Source organism: Sus scrofa, chromosome 13 (assembly GCF_054392235.1).
Source record: "Sus scrofa isolate SSC_HxYL_T2T_F1_AM1 chromosome 13, Sscrofa_HxYL_maternal_Yorkshire_Landrace_v2.0, whole genome shotgun sequence".
Classification (NCBI taxonomy): Eukaryota; Metazoa; Chordata; class Mammalia; order Artiodactyla; family Suidae; genus Sus; species Sus scrofa.
In genome coordinates, this window is record NC_139395.1 from 97,486,224 (window position 1) to 97,511,152 (window position 24,929).

At 42.7% G+C, this 24,929-nt stretch overlaps 1 protein-coding gene across 6 annotated transcripts in view; it reads left to right on the forward strand.

Moving 5' to 3' along the window:
• ATP1B3 (ATPase Na+/K+ transporting subunit beta 3) overlaps positions 1-8,330 on the forward strand; it is a 46,510-nt gene extending 38,180 nt beyond the window's left edge. For all 6 annotated transcript variants that reach the window (XR_014824059.1, XR_014824057.1, XR_014824060.1 and 3 more), the window contains 2 exons: positions 2,853-2,939; positions 7,656-8,330. Coding sequence is in view for 2 of the 6 variants with exons in the window: in XM_084989920.1 (XP_084846046.1) it covers positions 2,853-2,939; positions 7,656-7,826 (258 nt within the window). In the remaining 4 variants the exon portion in view is untranslated. The remainder of the gene's footprint in view (positions 1-2,852; positions 2,940-7,655) is intronic.
• The last annotated feature ends 16,599 nt before the right edge of the window (positions 8,331-24,929 follow it).

Genomic DNA, 24,929 nt, shown 5'->3' on the forward strand with positions numbered 1-24,929 from the left:
CCTTTTCTTGAGCCGCTCCTGCAGCATTTAGAGGTTCCCAGGCTAGGGGTCCAATCGGAGCTATAGCCACTGGCCTACACCAGAGCCATAGCAATGCGGGATCCGAGCCACGTCTGCGACCCACACCACCACTCACAGCAACGCCGGATCCTTAACCCACTGAGCAACCTCATGGTTCCTAGTCGGATTCGTTAACTACTGCGCCACGATGGGAACTCCAAGAGGCGGTCTTTAATTTTAAAGGATGGTTCCTGCAAAAGATGTAATATTCATTTTTATGTCATTAGGTGGGGTTTTTTTTTTTTTTTTTTTGTATTATCAAAATGAATTGTGTTGGAGTTCCCATTGTGGCTTAGTGGAAACAAGTCCGACTAGTAACCTTGAGGTTGTGGGTTTGATCCCTGGCCTTGCGCAGTGGGTTAAGGATTTGGTGTTGCCATGAGCTGTGATGTAAGTCACAGACTCGGCTCGGATCCTGTGTTGCTGTGACTGTGGCAAAGACTGGCACCTGTAGCTCTAATTCAGCCCCTAGTCTGGGAACCTCCACATGCAAGGGTGCAGCCCTAAAAAGCAAAAAAAAAAAAAAAAAAAAAAAGAATTGTGTTCACTTACGAAAATCTAGAAAAATGCAGAAGGAGAACAAATTGGTAAATGCTACCCAGAGATAAACACTCCTTGGGACATTTGGTGTGTATTCAAGTCATGTGCAAGTGATGACTACATATAAGAAACAGAATACATTAAGTTTAAAACTTTATTTCGTTTTCAGTGGAACACAATTACTGCTAATAGATTCTTGGACTTAGTTGCTCATAACTTGCAATATGATGCCACTCGTATACTTAGAAAACCATGACATGTAGGTTTACCCTAAAGCATCTCATCATTGTTCAGATAGATACGCATTGTATTATTGCACAATTTCTAAAAGTTTATTTTCACAGAAGGTATTAAATGTACTTTTAAGTAAAAGCCTGCCAACCTTATCGTTTAGGTACAAACCAATAGGACAGGTAATTGAGCATATGACATTAACTCTGGGCCTCAGTTCCCCTGTCTGTAATTGATCCCACACACTTAAGAGTTGTTAGGCCTCAGTGAGATAAATATAAATTGAGTGTGGCATCTGGCTGAAAATGTACACTCAGTAACCCAAAAAAAACCTTTTACATTTTGGTGTACATCTCTGTTTCCATGAATCAAGCTCATATATTAAGGAAAAATAAATATAAGTAATGTACAGAAGTACTTATATCAAAGTGACTGTTTTTCCTTGTATATAAAATGCTATTTCAGACTTAATTTTTAAAATTAAGGAATACAGGGAGCTCCCGTTGTGGCTAAGGGGTTTATCCATGAGCAACTCAGGTTCGATCCCTGGCCTCGCTCAGTGAATTAAGAATCTGGTGTTGCCATGAGCTGTGGTGTAGTCTGGTAGCTGCAGCTCTGATTTAACTGCTAGCCTGGGCACTTGCACGTGCTGTAGGTGAGGCCCTAAAAGGAAGTAAAAAATAAGGAATACAAGTGTAGGGTGGTGTTGGAATAGTGACTGAAAATTGGCTTCTGCGGTTTCTCTTGGCCTTGTGACCTGTTCTTTTTGCCCGTCTTTGATCTGGATGGTTAGAACTTGCCCCCTTTCTGTGGTGTCATCGCTTTGTGCTTGGTGCCGTCTCAGCTGTGTCGCCTGTCCAGGTACTTTACCCCATGCGCACGTGCTGCTTCATAGTGAAGCAAGCAGAGAGGAGGGCTTCCCTTAGAGGAGATTCTTTGTTTACTGTGGTGGTTTGTGTATGGAAAATCTGAAACTTAAACATTTAGTAATGTTTTATTTTAATTCGTGCATTATAAAATTTAAATCATTGTTATCTCTCTCATCTACTCAGTGTGTGTATAAGCTATAGTTATTAATATTGGGCCTATTCAGAGTGTGTTTTGTGAGAATTTTCCTAAATTGCTTGTTTTCAAGAAGAATACTAGATTTGTTTATTTGTCATGTTTATCAGGAGTTTTTTTTTGAGAAATAGTTGATTTACAGTATTATATAAGTTGTAGGTGTACAACACAGTGATTCACAATTGTTAAAGATTATATTCCATTTATAGTTATTATAAAATACTGGCTCTATCCCCTGAGCTTTAAATTCATCCTTATAACTTATTTATTTTATATATAGTAGTCTTTTTAACTTAACACACTACCCCTATCCTGCCCCTTCCCCTTTCCCTCTTGCCGTAGGCAGTCACTAGCTTGTTTTCTATGTGGCAGAGTCTGTGTTTTCGTATTAGTTTAGATAGGATATAATTGTGTAGTACTTATAATTGATTTACGTGTGCTTATAAAATTATTCAAAGAAAATGTGATTTAGAAGGATATTGCTTAGAGTACTTTAAATCTTCCCTAACAGTTATCATGGTTTGTTGATCATGTGAAACTTACAGACCTCCTGCCTCTCAGGCCTGAGTAGTACATTCTAGGTTGTGGCAGCTATTGCTTTCCAGTCTGGAAGCACAATATTTTATTTTAGGAATATATTAGTCCCAAACCCACTGGTGCATTCCTGCTGTCAGTGGCTGGAGAACCTGCATTTGGTAGTCAAAAGGCAGATAAGATTTTATAGACATTGAATGAATAGATCTGGCTATAAATTGTCATAGGATATATCAGGAAATCAAGATATTTTGCATAGAAGGGTTTAAATCAACACGAGTCTCTTTTCAAAAGTATACTTGTAGTGAATGCAGTTAGAGCAGCATTGTAGTTTCTTCATACTGTCCACAATTGATACTGCTTTAATAAAAATACGTTTAAAAAATGTCGTGACCTAAAAAAAGTTTCTTTTGTTTTAACTTTAGGGTGAAAGCACAGCAGTTCTATCAACTTATCCTCCCAATGGAAAGATAGACATAAAGTATTTTCCATATTATGGAAAAAAACTGCATGTAAGTATTTAGAATTTCATTTGGGGTGGGGCAAGGGTGCGGGGCATGCTTGCAGCATGTGAAAATTCTTGGGCTAGAGACTGAACCTGTGCCACAGCAGCAGTCTGAGTGACAGTGCCAGATCTTTAACTTGCTGGCCACAAAGGAACTCTAGAAGTTCTTTTTTGTTTTGTTTTGTTTTGTTTGTTTTGTCTTTTTGTCTTTTTTGTCTTTTCTAGGGCCGCTCCCATGGCATATGAAGGTTTCCAGGCTAGGGGTCTAATCGGAGCTATAGTCGCCGGCCTACGCCAGAGCCACAGCAACCCAGGATCCGAGCCGAGTCTGCGACCTACACCACAGTTCGAGGCAACGCCAGATTCTTAACCCACTGAGCGAGGCCAGGGATCAAACCCGAAACCTCATGCTTCCTAATCAGATTTGTTAACCACTGAGCCACGATGGGAACTCCCTAGAAGTTCTTTTTAGGACTGCACTTGCAGCATATGGAAGTTCCCAGGCTAGGGGTCGAATTGGAGCTACAGCTGCTGGCCCACACCACAGCCACAGCAACATGGAATCTGAGCTGCGTCCGTGACCTACACCACAGCTCACAGCAGCCCCGGATCCTTAACCCGCTGAGTGAGGCCAGGAATTGAACCTGCGTCCTCATAGATACTAGTTGGATTCATTTCTGCTTCGCCACAGTGGGAACTCCCAGAAGTTCTTAAATGGCCGTGACTTTTGGGAAATTGGATATCGCTATTAAAATGTCAGTTGTTTGGGTTAAGTAGACATGCCCTGCATAACGTGTGCATCGTCTGGTTCTGGTTTTTAAATACAAATAGTGATGGCAAATGGGGACTCCAGCTCTAAAACTGAAAACATCAGCCCGAAGCAGATAAGTTAAAGGATGATTATTTTCAAAATACCGTTTTCTTTTTAATTTCTTAGAGTGTGCTTAAAGAATGTAGAGAATTAATAAGGACATAAAAACTCATTACCCAGAGATAATTATTATAATTAATTTTTTCTGTATTTTTTCAATTATATGTATATAAATAGCATTTTGTATATATATATTTTAAACTTTTTATTTTGAAATGATTTTAAACTTAAAAGTGGCTAGAATAGTACAAAGAATTCCTACAAACCCTCTACCTTCATTTCCCAGTGCTAATATTTCCCATCATTTGTCTTACCAGTTTCTGTGTATATATAATTTTTTTCCCTGAACCATTTGACATTAAGTTATAAACAAGGTGCCTCTTTGCCTCTTTATTTATGTATTTATTTATGTATTTATTTATTTTGTCTTTTTTTAGGGCCGCACCCACGGCACATGGAGGTTCCCAGGCTAGGGATCCAATCAGAGCTATAGCCGCTGGCCTACGCCACAGCCACAGCAATGCCAGATCTGAGCCATGTCTGCAACTTACACTGCAGCTCACGGCAATGCCGGATCCTTAACTGAGCAAGGCCAGGGGTTGAACCCCAAACCTCATGATTCCTGGTCGGATTCGTTACCACTGAGCCACAATGGGAACTCCTCTTAGCCTCTTTACACTCAATGCTTTTTACATGAAATGTCCTAAAAATAATATTATCATATAACCATCATGTACTTATCAAAGGAAATTAGCAGTGATACTCTATTATCCAATCTACAAACCTTTGGAAATTTTACCAGTTCCAATAATGTCCTTTATTGCCAAAGAAAAAATGTTTTGTAGTTCTTTGGTGGCTCAGTGGGTTAAGGATCCTGTGTTGTCACTGCTAGGCTCAGGTTGCTGCTGTGACATGGATTCGATCCCTGGCCCAGGAACTTCTGCTTTCCCAGGAGAGAGCAGCCAAAAAAAAGAAAGAGTGTTTTCCTGGTCCAAGATACTAAGTCTTTAGTTACACTATTACATCTTTAGTCATCTGCAACCTGGAACAGTTCCTCAATCTGGCTGTTTCATGCCCTTGAACCCTTCAAAAATGAGTGCAGGCCTTTTTCTTTTTTTTCTTTTTTTTCTTTTTTTTTTACTGATTTTATTGGTTTATGTTCCTCAATTTGAGTTTATCCGATGCTTTTTCATGGTTATAAGTGGGTTGTACATTTTTGGCAGGGATGCCTCAGAATATATCAGAAGGGACGTGTTATTGGCATTAACAGTGATGTTAACCTTAACCTTGAACATTAAGGTTAAGGAGGTATCAGCCAGATTTCTCTCTGCGAAGTTACTGTTTTTTTCCTTGGTAATCAGTAAGTATCATCTGGGGAGAATACTTGTAGTGTCTATAAAATTATTTCTCCTATAGCTTTAGCATTTGTTGACTTTTTTCCCCTAAATCATCTAACAAAATTGTTCCCAAATGTTTTTTTTTTCTAATTTTAGCTTTGCTTTTTCCATTCTAGTTTGGCATTCCACTCTAAGGAAGAGCTTTTCCTTCACTACCACTTATCAGTATATTCAATATGAGTATATTCTCATGGATTCTTACTTAATTCAGGGGTTACGATGTTATTATCATCATTTACTTTGGTGCTAAATTGACCCATATTTGGCTGGGGGGAGACCTTCAAGCTAGCTCTGGCTCCTGTGTTCTATAGACCTGTTCGCTTTATTCTTACAGCAGTTCCTTACTTTCTGGCACCACAGGATGTTCCGGGTCATCTTGTGCTTTACCTGCATCAGTCCTAGAATCAGCCCCTAGTTCCTTTTAGGGAAGAAGTTTATTTAGAAACCACAATGATGGCAAGACAGTTAGTATATTTGTACCAAGTTACAGAGCAACCCTAAGTAAGGATAGTAGAGACCTAAGTAACATAATCAGTGAGGTATTGCTTCTGCATGTTTATCAAACATAATATGTAGAAAAATACACATACATATCCTCATATCCTCATATACCTGGACGAGTCACAAAACTTGCCATAAAGACGCAGCCTTAAGTTTCATAAAATAGAAATCTGCTGCAGGAGTTCCTGCTGTGGTGCAATGGGTTAATCATCTGGCTTGTTTCTGTGGCGGCACCAGTTCAATCCCTGACCCAGGAACTTCCATATGCTGCAGGAGTGGAAGAGATATACTACAAGCAATACTTTTTTTTTTTGCTTTTTTTAGGGCCGCATCTGCAGCATATGGAGGTTCCCAGTCTAGGGGTCAGATCAGAGCTTGGGCTGCCGGCTTACACCAGAGCCACAGCAATGCCAGATCTGAGCCACATCTGCAACCTACACCACAGCTCATGGCAACACCGGATCCTTAACCCACTGAGCGAGGCCAGGGATCAAAGCCGAAACCTCATGGTACCTAGTCTGATCCATTTCCGCTGTGCCATGATGGGAAATCCACAAGCCGTACTTTCTGATCATAATGCAGTAAAACTAGAAATTGAAATAAATGAGCCTTTCCAAAAGAGGGAGGAGGTAGGAACTATTAACTCTTGGGTAAAGGGGGAAACTCACACAAAGATTATAGAATATTTGAAAAATAATGATAATGAAACCCAACATAATTACAACCTGTGGAATACTTTTAAAGCAGTGCTTAGAGGAAAGTTCATACTCATAAACACTTAGCAATAAGAATTTTTTAAAAAGGGAGTTCCTGTCATGGCTTAGTGGTAACAAACCCAACTAGTATCCATGAGGACATGGGTTTGATCCCTGGCCTTGCCTATTGGGTTAAGGATCAGGTGTTGCTCTGAGCTGTGGCATAGGCCAGCAGCTGCAGCTCAATTCAGCCGCTAGCCTGGGAACTTTCATACAGCACAGGTACAGCCCTAAAAAGACTAAATAAATAAATAAAAATTAAAGTTCAAATTAATGAATATCCAGCTAAGGAAAAATGTGGAGGATAGAAAATAATCTAATTAATAAATTAAAATCTTTTTGTTTTTAAAATTACGTAGAGTAGGAATTTTCATCGTGGCCCAGCAGGTTAAGGACCCAACTAGTATCCATGAGGATGTGGGTTCCATCCTTGGACTCGATCAGTGGGTTAAAAATCTGCTGTTGACATGAGCTGTGGTGTAAGTTGCAGACTCAGCTTGGATCCAGGCGTTGCTGTGGCTGTGGCGTAGGTTGACACCTATTGGACCCTTAGCCTGGGAACACCTATATGCTGCAGGTGTGGCCCTTAAAAATTGTACAGAATATGGAGTTCCCATCATTGCTCAGTGGTTAATGAACCCAACTGGCATCCATGAGGACTTGGGTTTGATCCCTGGCCTTGCTCAGTGGGTTAAGGATCCGGCTTTGCCCTGAGCTGTGGTGTAGGTCACAGATGTGGCTCAGATCTGGCATTGTTGTGGCTGTGGTGTAGGCCAGCAGCCTCAACTCCGATTTGACCCGTAGCCTGGGAACCTCCATATGCCATGAGTGCGGACCTAAAAAAAAATAATAATTGTGCAGAATAAACCAAATCCTGATAAAATGTAGTTAAAGTTACTGCAGGAGTTCCCGCTGTGGCTCAGTGGTTAATGAATCCGACTAGGAACCATGAGGTTTCAGGTTCGATCCCTGGCCTTGCTAAGTGGGTTAAGGATCCGGCATTGCCGTGAGCTGTGGTGTAGGTTGCAGATTTGGCTTGGATCCCGCATTTCTCTGACTCTGGCGTAGGCCAGTGGCTACAGCTCCGATTCAACCCCTAGCCTGGGAACCTCTATATGCTGCGGGAGCGGTCCAAGAAATGGCAAAAAAAAAAAAGTTACTGCAGAATTTGAATTAACGTATTTTCTTTTATTTGCCAGGGGAACTATCTACAGCCATTAGTTGCTGTCCAGCTCACCTTTGATGCTGGCAATGACATGAACGAAGTAACAGTTGAGTGCAAGATTGATGGATCACCCAACCTAAAAAACCAGGATGACCGTGACAAGTTTTTAGGACGAGTTGCATTCAAAGTCACCGTGCATGCATAGTAGGAGTTAGGATATCTCCACAGAGTAAATGCTGTGTTGTCTGTCTTCATTCTGTATCAGCTGGACCTGCCATTCCAGAATTATGAGACCACCTTGGAGAAAGGTGGAGTGGTACATGACACTGGGGTAACATCGCAATGTGCTTCCAGATCATAGTGTTCAGTGTCCTCCGAAGTAACTGCCTGTTGCCTCTGCTGCCTTTTGAACCATGTACAGTCACCAGATGGGGACTGTGAACACCTGATTCTGAACATGTAGAATGGGGGTCTTAATCCAATTTTTATGTGGTTTAATTGCCAAGTGTCTAAAGCTTCATGTGCTGTGCCATGTAAATATTTTATAGATTTAACACTGGTTAACTGTCATATTTTGATGCCAGCAAAGTTTTAGGGGATAAAATGGTACCTGACCAACATCAAATGACTTTATAGCTGCAAGAAAAGCAGTGTGTGGAGTTCTGTGTGTGAGGAGGAAAAAGGAAAATAAAAGTGGATTTGAAAGGTTGTCTTGGATTTTTTTTTTAAATTATTTTTTACATGTTGCATTAGTCTGGATCTTTTTGACTAAGAGCACAAACTTTTTGTTGTAAAACATTTAAAATGTTAAAACCAAAAAAAAAAAGTGATGGGATTATTTTTAGGGCGGGAACTAATAAATCTTTTAAAGTATTGCAATTAAAGTATTTTAGACCATAGATAGAAACAGCATTTTTAAGTTAGCTAATTGGAATATGCACCTAATTTTTTTATAAGATTAAAATCATAAGACTTGTATAATAATTTGAAATATCTTATTACCATTTTGTTTAGCAGGCTGTAGACTCTAATAAAAGATATAGATTGTCAAATATAAAAACTTGGAACTTATTCAAAGCTTCAAACAACAGTACAGTTTTCTTTGATTGGTGTCATGAAATATGTCCTTTTCCAGACTAAGGTGTTTGGTATGATTCTTTGTCATAATGTGAATTACTTTCTTCTCTGTTAAAAAGGTGTGCTTCCCAATAATCTGTGGGGTTTTTGGTCTTTTTCTGGGGGGATGCACACTCGCAGCATATGGAAGTTCCCAGGCTACAGCTGCCAGTCTACTCCACAGCCACAGCAGTGCTAGATCCGAGCTGCATCTGTGACCTACACCACAGCTCACAGCAAAGTTGAATCCTTAACCCACTGAGCGAAGCCAGGAGTCGAATCCACGTCCTCATGCATACTAAGTTGGGTTCATTACTGCTGAGCCACAACGCGAACTCCAATCTGCGGCTTCTTAAAGCCAATTTTTTTTTTTTGGTTACTTTTCTCCTTAAAAAAAGGCCAAGGTAGGAGTTCCCGTCATGGCACAGTGGTTAACGAATCCGACTAGGAACCATGAGGTTGCGGGTTCGGTCCCTGGCCTTGCTTAGTGGGTTAAAGGATCTGGCGTTGCCATGAGCTGTGGTGTAGGCCAGTGGCTAGAGCTCTGATTCGACCTCTAGTCTGGGAACCTCCATATGCTGCCGGAGCAGCCCTAGAAAAGGCAAAAAGACAAAAAAAGGCCAAGGTGGTATTTTTTTTTTTTTTTTTTTTTTTTTTTTTTTTGTCTTTTTAGGGCTGTACCCATGGCATATGGAGGTTCCCAGGCTAGGATCGAATCGGAGCTGTAGCCACTGGCCTACTCCACAGTCACAGCAACTCCAGGTCCAAGCCATGTCTGCAACCTACACCACAGCTCATGGCAATGCCAAATCCTTAACCCACTGAATGAGGCCAAGGATCAAATCTATGTCGTCGTGGCTACTAGTTAGATTTGTTTCCACTGAGCCATAGCAGGTACTCTCAAGGTGTAGTATTCTTGAAGCTTTCTTTGTAATGGTACAAGCCAGGACAAGTGCAACCCAACCCAGCTGGCTTGGGAATGGCTGTCCGGAGAAAACATGAGTACTTTGGGTGGCCTTGACTGGCCGCGTGGGTCTCGGTGGCCTCCCCACTGTGGTAGTTGTTACTCAGCCCCACTGAGGTGTTTGCTTATTGCTCTGTCACTAAGGTCTTAATGATAACAGATTTTCATTTTAGTTGTTTGTTTCTTTTTTTTTTAGGGCTGCATTTGCGGCACATGGAGGTTCCCAGGCTAGGGGTCGAATCGGAGTTGTAGCTGCTGGCCTACACCACAGCCACAGCGATGCCACATCTGAGCCAAGTCTGCAACCTACACCACAGCTCACAGTAATATCAGATCCTTAACCCACTGAGCAAGGCCAGGGATCAAACCTGTGTCCTCATGGATGCTGGTCAGATTCGTTTCCGCTGAGCCACTAAAGGAACTCCATATTTTTATTTTAGATGTCTTTGCAGCTGAAGTAAATGATCCTTGGACTTAATAAAGCAAACCTTTCCTTCCATTTTTATTTCTACCCTTAAGAATGTAAAACAAGGATAAAAAATTGCTGTGGGAGTTGCCATTATGGCTCAGGGGTTACAAGCCCGACTAGTATCCATGAGGACACAGGTTGGATCCCTGGCCTCGATTAGTGCCTCCTTGGTTCAAAATGTTGGGCATGGTTCAGCCCTTGACTGCCTGTGACCTTAGTTGACCTCCCTGGCTTTTCTTGGCTCTGTTTTGTACTGAAATTAGAGGAGTTTAACAACTTTATCACTATCCTGCTGTGGGCCAAGTAATGAGTTGCCAAACTCTGAGGGTAAAGAAATGAAAAGACATAGTCTCATGAAGATCTTAACCTAGGAGGGAACAAGCTCCAAGCCAGAATTTGCCAAGATGATGGCAGGTAGGTAGGTGCTAGGGGTGGAGGAGGTGGGGGGGAGTGGGTTAGTCCAAAGGTCCCCAGAGACAGTCAGTGTGGGAAGGGGTTGGGTCCAGAAGGGATTGATGAAGAGACTGACTCAGCGTGAAGGGAACCTTGGATGTACTTTGAGTCTGCATTTCTGCTGCATTTCAGGTTTTCCTCTGAACTTCATTGGGAATCTTGTTAACATGCAGATTCTGATTCCATAGGCGAGATTCTGTACACCTAGCAACCTCCCAAGTGATGCCTAGCCGATCATTCACAGACCACAGTTTGAAAAGCAGGGGACAAAGGATTAAAGACAATCAGCTTTGCATCCTCAGCGGTTGAGTCTGGCACTAGTTTGATTACTGGATGGAGAAGATTCAGCTGTCAGTTGACTAGCTGATACTTAAAATTCAACAGGTATGTTATATTTCTAGCTCAAAGAAAATACGGGTTAGTTTCCTTAGATCGCTAAGCTGTTTTATACTTGAAATTTTTTTTATACTATATGAGCTCTATTTCATTTTGATCACTTCCGTGGGTGAAAGGGAACAAATTACAATATGGTTCAATCTGTCCAATATTGGGTACAGACTCAGCCTTGCTCTGTATCAGTCTCTCCTAGTAGGGTTTTTCTGTACAAGATATACTCCTCAAATGTATCGTGTCCTCTAACTTAAGCCCCACTGTCCTTTCTTAGTGGTAGTTTCCCCCATATGTACAGAAATGGGATAAGAAAGGCTGGTCTGGAGTTCCTGTCATGGCTGAGCAGAAACGAATCTGACCAGCATCCATGAGGATGCAGGTTCAATCCCTGGCCTTGCTCAGTGGGTTCAGGATCTGGTGTTGCTGTGGTGTAGGTCAGAGGCTTCAGCTCCAATTCGACACCTAGCCTGGAAACTTCCATGTGCCATGGGTGTGGCCCTAAAAAGACAAAAAAAAAAAAAAAAAAAAAAAAAGAAAGCTGGTCTGCCCTCTTCACAAAATCTAGTGGGACTGCCTATCGCTGAAGGTATATATCACTGAGGAGGACTTCCCAGGTGCTGTATATTTTAGTCTTCTGGAAGAGAAAAATTCAGATGGAATCCAGGATCATTCAGTATGAAAGGAGAGGGAGGGAAAATCAGCATTAAATCCTGATTTGCATTTGATTGCTTGGAATCTTAGGCAGGGTACTTAACCCTCTGAGCTGCAATTTTCTTAACTGTGAAATGAGGGTGTTGCCACCCTTCAGGGCTGCAAGGATTAAATGAGAAAATATACATGCCCTGCCAACATGTAGATATTTTTAAATGTTTGCAAGGGCTCCCCCTCCTTTGAGGTTACGGGTCTTGGGGGAGTGTTTTCTTCCTTGTAACTGGTCACAGGGTTTGTAACTACAGTTTTGCTGTTGTGTTGGAGGATTGTTTATCACTCAGGAGCAGAGTTAAGAAAGGAGTTGAAGGTCTTTCCTGCTGTCTCCAGCCTTGTGCAGCAGGTTTGTATGGAAGGAGTGGGTCACAGATGTGTGAGTTCCGACTCCATGTGGAATTTTCTTATTTCACTTGCTTTTTCTTGCTTTCATACAATTGTCAAATTGGAGTTTAAAGAAGGCTGAGTTTGCTAAGTTGATTTCGGAGTTTTCTGGATCCATTAGTTCCCTCATGGAGGAGCCACTTTTTGAGGAGGGAGTCTTCTCATGCACCTTCCTGAGACAGGCTTGCAGGGTGGCCAGTGCTCCAAGGAGGGAGAATCTTCCCAGGAGAGCTTCTTTCACACTGGGTCAGAGAGAGATCAGTTTGTCTGCTTTTTTTTTTTTTTTTTTTTTTTTTTTAAAAAAAAAAAAAAAGAAAAAACAATTTGCCCACATCTCAGGGATATGTCCTTCAAATGAATCCCTTCAGAACTTTTTAGGAATGATTTTTGGATTGGCTTTCAGGAGTGTGGAACAGTCTTTGACCCTGTCAGAAGTGGTCAGATTTGTCTGTTGAGGGTGGGCTTGCTTTTTAAAAACAGTCCGAATTCACTAGGGAGTCAAGGTTGGTAAGGGCTGGTATTTAAGCAAGAAAACCAAAGCCTGAAATGGTAAGAATGTCTCCTAACCCACTCTTCAGATAATTCAGAAAGGCCTTCATGAGAATAAATTGGATTCAACTGGTGACCAATCAGCTAGTGACAGACTAGCATTAATTCTAGATTGGTTTGAACACAGGCCCGCTCTGTCCACTCAAACATGAGCCTGTCTGGAATTGGAAGGATGTTCAGTCCTGCTTGTGGCAAGAGAAACCGAGAAAACCAGGAGGCAGGGCTGCTGGCTGGTTAACTTGGGTGGTCCCAGTGACCTTCTGCTGACACTCATGTGTCCAGTACTCCTGTCCTGCAGGTCAAGCCCCAGGTCTCCAATGCCAGATAGAGCCAAGGGAGAGTGAGGAAGTGACATCAAGTGGCAGGTATAGGTGCCGTGTTTGTTTTGACATTGTCCCTATTCCTGTGCGCCTTCCCTCTAGGGGGCTGAGAACAGCTGGGGAAAGGATGGACTTCCTGCAGGATGATGGGCCACCTCTGATAGCAGCCCTCCTGGGGTGGGGGGAAATTGAGAGGTGTTGAGAGACTATGTGGCGGGGTGGAGGGTGGGCAGTGGTAACTAGAGTGAAACTGAGGGCCAGGGAGGAAGGACCAAATGAGATGTGGCAGGGAGAGAGGCTAACAAAGATGCCTCCGAATTCAGAGCACTTGCAAGTCCCTTTCTGAAACCATTTATCCTGTTTGGACCTACTGCTGATGAAGTCACTGTGGTAGATGGAATTTTGGCCCCAGGACCTCTGCCTTCTGTTGTCACACCTGTGCCAATTCTGTGGCAGTAGGGACTTTGCAGATGAAATTTAGGTTACTAATCATTTGCCCTTAAAATGGGAGAGATTATCCTAGATTATCCAGGGAGTTCAGTGTAATCATAGGAGCCTGAAGCAGAAGGCAGGTGTAAATCATGAGAAGACATGCCATTACTCACTTGATGATGAAGGAAGCAGGAGAAAGAATCAAATTCTGGAAGTCAGATCTTCCCAGGCCTCCAGAGGAGAGCCCAGCCTAGCCCAGCCCACGCTGTGCCTGCAGCTTGCAGGGACCCAAGACTGCTGACTGCAGAAACATAGAGAACAAATAGATATTGTCTGAAGCCACTAGATTTGTCATCATTTATTACATTAGCAGATTGAAGGCTGGGATGGTCATTTTCTCAATGGAGACTGTATACTCCAGCCCAGAACTTCTCAAGCCTAGGGTGCATATGATTCATCAAGGAATCCTGTTTAAAATGCAAATCCTGATGCAGCCACAACTGGGGTGGGCCTAAGAGTCTGCATTCCTGATGAGCTCCCCTGCTTTTGCTCCTAGATGACCTTTGTGCCCAAGGCTCTTGTGCACCACCCTGGTCAGGGCAGCAGCTAGAATTCAGAGGCAGGACAGAGGAGGTAGGATCTGGGAACTGGGAGAAGAAAAGGCCTAGGACACACACGGTTCTGCTGTGAAATAATATTTTCAAGGGTTGAGGAGGAGAGGTTCCATGTGTTGTGGGCCCCTGGCTTTTGGATCTTGGCCTCATTGCTGTGGTCCCTGACCTGCAGCTAGACTAGGCCACCCTTCACAGTGGGTCTGGATGGGGCGTTTCCATGTCCTTTACTCTTTTCTGAGGCCCTGGGGGAAGACAGCCTGCAGCCGTGAGTCCTGCTTCCTGAGGATGGCATGGTACTGCCCTGACTTGTAACAACATCCTTGCCAGCACCCCTTTTCTCCCAGCTGACTAGAAGGTCAGCTTCTAGAGGCCCCCAGCTTGGAGAAGAAGGGAACCCATTCATCAACAAAGAAAAGTCTACAAAGTTGCTGTCTCTTACTGGGAATGGGCTCATTGGTATAAAGAAAAAATTGTATTGTGCACCCATTGTGTTCCAGGCGTTGTGCTGGGAGCTTGGAATACAAAGCTGGGGATCAAAACACTATCCCTGCCCTCGGAACCTACAGCCCAACAACTACAGCAGGGCTGAACTGCTCTGGTAGCCACTATGCATGGTAGCTGTCCTCGCTGCTCTTTTGCCTCTGGACTCCAAGTGCTGAGACCAGAGTAGGCTGGTCCCCAGCCCTCGGCCTGTGCTCAGCAGATCTGGGGAGTCTTTTTCTGAGGAGACGTGTCAGAACTGACTTTAAACAGCTTTTAAGTCTGGAGCCACCCAGAGGGATGGCAGTAACCACACCTGCAGACATAGTCTTCAGGATACTTGCTTTTTATAAATGTTCTGAGACAAAGGATCATAGAAGATTCTATCAGATCCTTAAGTAACACCAGCAGACAAGAAGGATATAGCCTGTGTAGCAAGCAAAATTTAAAATTTACAGCAGTTGGAAAAGAATATTGTGATGTTTATAGGTCTGTTGCAGGTATAAGAAACACATAATAGGGCTTCAAAGTAGTGCAAGGGCTCCTTGAAAAACCTCATCCTTGGTCCTTTGACTATCAGCTGAATCTCTCAGAGAAGCAACTGTTTTAAAGAGGGTCTGCCCCAAAAATCTATGCGAGGAAATTTGTTAATGAGGCATCCAAGGTAAGGTGGTTCCATAACAGACCCCAAGCCCTAGCCAGATTTGAGAAGCCCCAGGCAGCTGTGGCGGCTTCAGTAGAGGAACCCCAGCTAGTGGTTTCCTCCTGTGTTGAAGCTGCAGATGCAAACAGCGGCCACTGGTGCATTTTTCTCCTTAAAAGTCTCAGTGAGTTTCTTGAATGTCTTTTCTGTGATGAGCCGTCTTACTGGGGCGGCCTGGGCAAATGAGCCAGGCTATTCTCTAGACTGTTGCAGGAGGCTTAATGGCTTAATACAGACAAGCCCAGTTGAGTTTTGTTTTTGTTTTTGTTTTCTTTTTTGGCTGCCCCTGCAGTGTGCAAAAGTTCCTGGGTCAGGAATGGAACCCAAGCCACAGCAGTGACACCAGATCCTTAACCCGCTAAGCCCCTAGGGAACTCAAGTTGGGTCTTTTAGAAGATGGCTGGCACCTTTTCACCTCTCTCCACCACAGTGTCACTGTCTTTTGTGTGTTTCGTAATTACAGAGCCTATGAAATGAGTGGTGCTCTGAGGCAGCACTTGGTCTACTGCAGCTGCCCTGACCCCACCTGTCAGGAATGTGCCCCTTTCCGCCGGATGTGTGGCTCCATGCCCGCTGTCTTTGTCTGCAGGCCTGTCTGGGTGGTGGCTCTTTGCTGGTCAGTGCTTCTCTCTACTTTATTTAGACCTAATCATTCGTGCTGTTTTATGGCATCAAGGTATCAAGTCTGTGACGTATGTATTTTTTCTCAGCTGTGATTGTTGGCCCAGAAGCCTACCCTCTGCTGGCCTTTTGTCTCCTCCTCTCTCACCTGGCGCTGCCTGTGACATCCCGCCCTCCAAGGCACCCAAGGCTCCTGCACTTGTCTTCTGTGTACGGACTTGTGGCCATACTCAGTTTGCCCCAGTTCCCAAGGGGTTTTGCTTGGAATTTAATATTCCTGCACAGGGCTAAGCACTTTCACATTCATAGTTTACCGTGAAACGTCCTATGAGGCATGGAGGTCAGAGGTGAGGCTGCAAGTCCAGCCCAGGACCTCTGGCTTTTTAGTGGAGCCACACTGGAAATTCAGATCTTTGTTCCAGACATGCTGCCCCATGACTTCAAACATTTTCATGCACTATTTTGAGAAGAGTGCCTGTTTTTAAAAGCACCCGGTCCACCATGTGTTTAACATCCCGGTATCACCCTAAAATCACGCTGCTCTAGAATGCAGCTGCTTTTGCTTGTAAGAAGGTCTCCTTCAGCAGGGCTGCCCTGGGTAAGTGGAGGTGTCCATCGTCTCTGCCTGCCCTGACCCATCCCTGCAAGGCTCTGTCATAGCACCTTAGTGTTCACCATCTCAGTCCACACGGTCCAGGCGGGGTTTCCACTCCAACCTGTTTCCCAGGGTGAGCTCATCTGCACGCTCCGCCCAGCCACATGGTCACATGTGGCCTAGGCTGGTCTGAGGAGGGGTAAAGCCCCAGAACACTGGTCAGGAACAGTGCTGACCTCTGGGATAGAGGACTAGAGGCCAGTCAGGAATCCTGCAGCTGCTGGGAACTATTTGTCATCTTTTGGAGAGAGCTTTGTCTGGGAAAGAAATCCATGGGGTAGAGAGGTGGGTAGGGAGACAAACACAGGAGACTTGTGGGCACAGCCAGCCACCTTCAGACACTGCCTGCCGGGGACCCCATGAAAGATGCTGCCCTCCCTTGGTGAGGCTGGGGTAGGAGAGGGGCTTCGTTTTAGGCCTTAGTCCGTTCTTTCTTGTGCAGCTGTCCCAACTAACTGCACAGACCTCAGGACTGGACTCTTGTTCCCAGCCAAATCTCCCCAACTAATTCTGTGCCAAATGATGGACAACTTGTTTGACCTGGATTTTTTTGTGTAAAATTTAAGCCTTACACTAAACAAATTTGGAGACTGCCCTGGAGGGGCTTGGAGCAGCTCTAATTTATCTTTAAGCACACATTCTGGAGCTAGGCTGCTTGCCTTTAATCCTTTCTCTGCCCCTTTCTGGAGCTGTGTGACCTTAGACAATAGCTTCTCTGTTTCTCAGTTTTGTTTGTAAAATAGGCTAAATGCTTAGAATAGTGTCTGGCAATTATTACTAGTCTTGCTAGTTATTGTTACTGTTAAAGAAGATTCATGATTTAAGAAGAAATGATTCTCTTCCTCCCTGTGTTTCTGCTCTTGCTGCAGGAGTCTCCCTGGCCCAGGCACATCCTGCACCCTCACCACACTGGGCATCTGGAGCCAGTGCTGCTTTCAGCCTGGGAGACATGCTTAGGGTTTGGGGCAGTTCCCTGGTAGTGGAGAGACATCCTGCCCCATCAACATCGCTAATTCAACCTTCAAATGACTGAATGAGTTTTGCCCCAGAAGAGGTACATCTCTGGCTGTGGATACACCTGTGGACGCAGGGAATAGGAGAACAGCCTGAGAACAGCTTCTGTGCCTGGCCCAAGAGGACTTTTTTGGGGGGGTTGGGGGACACAGCACATGGAGGGAGTTCCTGGGCTAGGGATCAGATCTGAGCTTCAGTTATCACCTACGCTGTAGCTGCAGCAATGCTGGATCCTCTAACCCACTGTCCAGGCTTGCATCCTTGTGCTTCAGAGACACCACTGATCCTGTTGTGCCACAGTTGGAACTCTTCAAGAGGACTTTCTAAGTGCACTTCTGAGGGACTGTCCTTGGGCTGGGTTCACCTTTTAAACCAGGCATCTCAAACCTGGCTCTTTGAACTTAAGGGTGGGGATAGGGTGAGGCTGGTGTTGGCCACTCTGGCATTTAAGGTTTTTCCCTCCTAGATACAAAGATTGGGTGGGTAAGGTCTCTAACCAGAACTCTCTTTGCAGATTATTTGGTCTCCCTGACCTTGATAGTCATTCACGTTCTCTACTGTTCCAGCTTTTCCAGAGGAGTTGTTACTAATAAATTCAAATGGAAAGCAGCTGGAAGTGCTGTGGACTTATTGTACTTATTAGTCATCTGTTTTTGACTATAAAAAAACTCACTTCCTCCCATGCTCGCTGGCTTCTTTGGGCAAGTGTCCTCTTGTTAACAGCTGCCCACACTCAAGTATGGGAAAATGCAGTGGCTGCTGGTTAGAACAAGTGTGTTAATGGCCGCATCAGAAAGAACTGTCTGGTTCTGGCTGGGGGTGGGGTGGGGGATGAAGTGGCTGTTTCTAATTGGCTTGGGACTTAGGCATGTGTAGACCTCATCTTTCTGTGGTCTCTTCCTGGCTCATAAACTTCTTTTATTTCTTTTAATTTTTTTATTACTCAATGAATTTATTACATTTATAATTGTACAATGATCATCATAATCCAATTTTATAGAATTTCCATCCCACAACCCCAGCGCATTCCCCCCACCCCCAAAACTGTCTCCTTTAGAAACCATAAGTTTTTCAAAGTCTGTGAGTCAGAATCTGTTCTGCAAAGAAGTCCAGTCTGTCCTTTTTCAGATTCCACATGTCAGTGAAAGCCTTTGATGTTGGTGTCTCATTGTATGACTGACTTCATTTAGCATGATAATTTCTAGGTCCATCCATGTTGCTAAAAATGCCGGTATTTCATTCTTTTTAATGGCTGAGTAATATTCCATTGTATATATGTACCATATCTTCTGGATCCACTCCTCTGTCGATGGACATTTAGGTTGTTTCCATGTCTTGGCTATTGAAAATAGTGCTGAAATGAACATCAGAGTACATGTGTCTTTGCAAGTCATGGTTTTCTTTGGATAGATGCCCAGGAGTAGGATTGCTGGATCAAATGGTAGTTCTATGTTTAGTTTTCTGAGGAATCTCCATACTGCTTTCCACAGTGGTTGCACCAATTTACAATCCCACCAACAGTGTACTAGTGTTCCTTTTTCTCCACACCCTATCCAGCACTTTTGTGTGTAGACTTTTTGATGATGGCCATTCTGGCTGATATAAGGTGGTACCTCATAGAGGTTTTGATTTGCATTTTTCTAATAATGAGTGATGTTGAACATCTTTTCATGTGTTTTTTGGCCATCTGTGTGTCTTCTTTGGAGAACTGTCTGTTTAGATCTTCTGCCCATTTTTGGATGGGGTTGTTTGCTTTTTTTGGTATGGAGCTGCAGAAGGTGTTTGTCAATTTTGGAGATGAATCCCTTGTCTGTCGATATATTTGCAAAGATTTTCTCCCATTCTGTGGGTTGTCTTTTTGTTTTGTTTAGGGTTTCCTTTGCTGAGCAGAAACTTTTAAGTTTCATTAGGTCCCATTTGTTTATTTTTCTTTTTACTGTCATTACTCTAAGAGGTGGATCTGAGAAAATGTTGCTGTCATTTATGTCGGAGAATGTTTTCCTTTAAGAGTTTTATAGTGTCTGGTCTTCTATCTAGGTCTTTAATCCATTTGGAGTTTATTTTTGTGTATGGTGTTAAGGAGTGTTCTAATTTCATTCTTTTCCATGGGGCTCTCCAGTTTTCCCAGCACCCCTTATTGAACAGGCTGTCCTTTCTCCATTGTATATTCTTGCCTCCTCTGTCATAGATTAGTTGGCTGTAGGTGTGTGGGTTTAATTCTGGGCTTTCTATCCTGTTCCACTGATCTGTATTTCTGTCTTTGTGCCAATACCATATGGTTTTGAAGATTGTTGCTTTGCAGTATAGTTTGAAGTCAGGGAGCCTGATTCCTCCAGCTCCATTTTTCTTTGTCAGGATGTCTTTGGCTATTCTGGGTCTTTTGTGCCTCCAAATAAACTTTAAAATATTTTATTCGAGTTCTGTGAAAAATGTCCTTGGTGATTCAATAGGGATTGCATTGAATCTGTAGATTGTCTTGGGTAGTATAGTCATTTTGACAATATTGAGTCTTCCAATCCAAGAGCATGGTATGTCTTTCCATCTGTGTTATCTTTGATTTCTTTCATCAGTGCCTTATAGTTTTCAGAGTACAGGTCTTCTGTCTCTTTAGGTAGGTTTATTCCTAGGTATTTTATTCTTTTGGATTGCTTCCCTAATTTCTTTTTCTGATCTTTCATTGTTAGTATATAGAAATTCCATCAATTTCTGTGCATTAATTTTGTATCCTGCGACTTTGCCAAATTCGTGGATGAGCTCTAACAGTTTTCTGGTAGAGTCTTTAGGATTCTCTAGGTATAGTATCATGCATGTCATCTGCAAGTAGGGATAGTTTTACTCCTTCCTTTCCAATTTGGATTCCTTTTATTTCTTTTTCTTCTCTGATTGCTGTGGCTAGGACTTCCAAAACTATGTTGAATACTAGTGGCAAGAGTGGACATCCTGTCTTGTTCCTGATCTCAGTGGGAATTCTTTCAGCTTTTCACCATTGAGAATGATGTTCGCTGTGGGTTTGTCATATATGGCCTTTCTTATGTTGAGGTAGGTTCCTCTATGCCCACTTTCTGAAGGGTTTTTTTTGTTTGTTTGTTTGTTTGTTTGTTTGTTTCAGAAATGGGTGTTGGATTTTGTCAAAGGCTTTTTCTGCATCTATTGAGAGGATCATATGGTTTTTATTCTTCAGTTTGTTAATGTGGTGTATCACATTGATTGATTTGTGGATTTTAAAGAACCCTTGCATCCCTGGGATAAATCTCACTTGATCATGATGTACAATCCTTTTAATGTATTGTTAGATGCAGTTTGCTAGTATATTGTTGAGGATTTTTGCATCTATGTTCATCAGTGAAATTGGCCTGTACTTTTCTTTTTTTGTGGTGTCTTTTTTCTGGCTTTGGTATCAGGGTGATAGTGGCCTCATAGAATGAGTTTGGGAGTATCCCTTCCTCTGCAGTTTTTTGAAATAGTTTCAGAAGGATAGGTGTGAGCTCTTCTCTCAATGTTTGATAGAATTCGCCTGTGAAGCCATCTGGAACTGGACTTTGTTTGTTGGAAGTTTTTTAATCACAGTTTCAATTTCAGTTCTTGTGATTGGTCCATTCATCTTTTCTCTTTCATCTTGGTTTAGTCTTGGAAGATTGTACTTTTCTAAGAATTTGTCCATTTCGTCTAGGTTTTTTTATTGGTGTATAGTTGCATGTAGTAGTCTTTTGTGATCCTTTATATTTCTGTGATGTCCGTTGTTACTTCTCCTTTTTCATTTCTAATTTTATTGATTTGAGTCTTCTCTCTTTTTTTCTTCATAAGTCTGGCTAAGGGTTTATCAATTTTGTTGATCTTTTCAAAGAACCAGCTTTTCATTTCATTGATCTTTTCTATGGTTTTCTTTGTTTCTATTTCATTGCTTTCTGCTCTGAGCTTTATGATTTCTTTCCTTCTGCTGACTTTAGGTCTTGTCTGCTCTTTCTCTAACTGCTTTAGCTGTACAGTTAGGTTGTTTATTTGAGCTTTTTCTTGTTTCCTGGGGTGGGCTTGTATTGCTGTAAACTTTGCTCTTAGAACAGCTTTTGCTGCATCCCATGGGTTTTGGAGTGTTGTATCTTTGTTGTCATTTGCTGCTTGGTACTTTTTAATTTCCTCTTTGATTTCTTCAGTGATCCATTGGTTGTTTAGTAGCATGTTGTTGAGTCTCCACGTGTTTGTGTTTTTTGCAGATTTTTTTCTTTTTGTTGATTTCCAGTTGAATAGTGATGTGGTCGGAAAAGATGCTTGATATGATTTCAATTTTCTTAAAGTTACCAAGGTTGGATTTGTAGCCCAGGAAGTAATCAATCTTAGAGAATGTTCCATGTGCACTTGAGAAGAATGTGTATTCTGTTGCTTTTGGATGGAATGTCCTATAAATATCTATTAGGTCCATCTGGTTTAATGCATCATTCAGGGCCTGTGTTTCCTTATTGATTTTCTGTCTGGTTGATCTGTCCATTGCTGTAAGTGGGGTGTTAAAGTCCCCCACTATTACTGTGTTATTGTCAATTTGTCCTTATAAGGTTGTTAGCAGTTGCCTTATATATTGTGGTGAACCTATGTTGGGTGCATAGATATTTAAAATTATTATGTCTTCTTCTTGGATTGATCTTTTGATCATTATGTAATGACCTTCTTTGTCCCTTAAAATATTCCTTAAGATCTATTTTGTCTGATATGAGTACTGCTACTCCAGCTTTCTTTTGATCCCCGTTTGCATGAAATATTTTCTTCCATCCTCTCAGTTTCAATTTGTATGTGTCCCTAGAAGTGAAGTGGGTCTCTTGAAGATAGCATATATATGGATCTTGTTTTTGGATCCATTCAGCCAGTCTGTGTCTTTTGGGGCGTTTAGTCCATTAACATTTAAGGTAATGTTTGATATGTATGTGCTTATTGCCATTTTATTAGTTTCTTTGGATTAGTTTTTGTTGCTCTTTTCTTTTCCCTTCTTCTCTTGTTCTCTTCTCTTCTGGTTTGATGACTATCTTTGATATTGTATTTGAGGTTTTTTTTTTTTTTTTTTTTGTCTTTTATTTTTTGCCGTTTCTTGAGCCGCTCCGGCGGCATGTGGAGGTTCCCAGGCTAGGGGGTCTAATCAGAGCTGTAGCCACAGCCTACGCCAGAGCCACAGCAATGCAGGATCCAAGCCGTGTCTGCAACCTACACCACAGGTCTCAGCAACACCGTATCCTTAACCCACTGATCAAGGCCAGGGATTGAACCCACAGTCTCATGGTTCCTAGTCGGATTCGTTAACCACTGAGCCACGATGGGAACTCTCCGAGTTGAGTTTTCTTGTTTGTGTATCAATTATAGATTTTTGGTTTGCAGTTATTCTGAAGTTTTGATATGAGTCTTTATATATACAAGATTGTTTTAAGTTGTTGTTCTCTTAATTGCATGTGTATCTTGGATGTCTTACATTTGTACCCTCCTCTTCTCACGATTTCTTTTTTTTGTTGTTGTTTTGTTTTGTTTTGGGTTTTTTTTTTTTTTTTTTTTTTTTTTTTTGTCTTTTTGCCATTTCTAGGGCTGCTTCTACGGCATATGGAGTTTCCCAGGCTAAGGGTCTAATTGGAGCTGTAGCTGCCAGCCTGCACCACAGCCACAGCAACCTGGGATCTGAGCCACGTCTGCAGCCTACACCACAGTGGGATCCTTAACCCACTGAGCAAGGCCAGGGCTCGAACCCACAACCTCATGGTTCCTAGTCAGATTCATTAACCACTGAGCCACAGTGGGAACTCCTCACGATTTCTGATTTTGGTGGCATAATTATGCATGGATGATTTTGTATCTTACTGTATATATGCCTTGTCATTTGCAGTATTTTTGTTTCTGGTTGTGGCCTTTTCTTTTTTGCCTAGAGAAGTTCCTTTTTTTTTTTTTTTTTTTTTTTTTGTCTTTTGTCTTTTTGTTGTTGTTGCTATTTCTTGGGCCGCTCCCGCGGCATATGGAGGTTCCCAGGCTAGGGGTTGAATCGGAGCTGTAGCCACCGGCCTACGCCAGAGCCACAGCAACGCGGGATCCGAGCCGCGTCTGCAACCTACACCACAGCTCACGGCAACGCCGGATCGTTAACCCACTGAGCAAGGGCAGGGACCGAACCCGCAACCTCATGGTTCCTAGTCGGATTCGTTAACCACTGCGCCACGACGGGAACTCCGAGAAGTTCCTTTAGTAGTTGTTGTAAAGCTGGTTTAGTGTTGCTGAATTCTCTTAGCTTTTGCTAATCTGTGAAGCTTTCAATTTCTCCTTCAAATCTGAATGAGAGCCTTGCTGAGTAGTCTTGGTTGGAGGTTTTTCCCTTTCATCATGTTAAGTATATCATGCCACTCCCTTCTGGCCAGCAGAGTTTCTGCTGAAAAATCCTCCATAAACTTATTGGGGTTCCCTTGTATGTTATTTGTTTCTTTTCCCTAGCTGCTTTCAAGATTTTCTCTTTGTCATTAATTTTGGTCAGTGTGATTAGTATGTGTCTTGGGCTGTTCCTCTTGGGGTTTATTTTATATGGACTCGTTGTACTACCTTGATTTGAGCGAGTGGTTCCTTTCCCATGTTAGGAAAGCTTTTGGCTATTATGTCTAAGAACATTTTTTCTCTCCCTTTCTCTTCTCTTTCTGGCAACCCTATAAAATGGGTGTTGGTGCATTTAACATTGTCCCAGAGTTCTCTGAGATTCTCTTCATTTATTTTCAGTCTTTTTTCTCTTTTCTGTTCTGCACCCATGATTTCCACTAATCTGTCCTCCACCTCATTTATTCATTCTTCTGCCTCCTGTATTCTTCTGTTGGCTGCTTCTAATGAATTTTTTAATTTCAGTTATTGTATTTCACATCTCTTCTTGTTTAAGTTTTATATCTTGTATCTCTTTGCTCAGTGTTTCCCGCAAGTTATCCATCTTTACCTCCAGTTTATTTCCAATGTCTTTATCATCTTCACTATCAACAGTCTAAAGTCTTTTTCCTGGAGGCTGAAAATCTGATCACTTAGCTGTTTTTCTGGGGTTTTTTCTTGCTCCCTTATCTGCGTTATAGTTCTCTGTCTTTTCATTTTTATGGGTTTTTGGTGCGGTGACCTTTTTACAGATAATAGGGTTATAGCCTCTTTTACTTCTGGTGTCTGCCCCCCTTGTGGCTGAAGTTGGGACAGGGGCTTGTTGTAGGCTTCCTGACAGGAGGGACTGGCGCCTGCCCACTGGTAGGTGGAGCTGATTCTTATCCCTCTGGTGGATGGGGCTTTGTCTCTGGGTGAGATTAGAGGTGGCTGTGTGCCTGGGGGGTCTTTAGGTAGCCTGCTTACTGATGGGTGGGGCTGTGATCTCACTTGGATTGTTGTTTGCCCTGGGGCTTCTCAGTGCTGATGGGTGGGGCTAGATTTTCCCCAAATGGCCACGTCCAGAGAAAGGCATG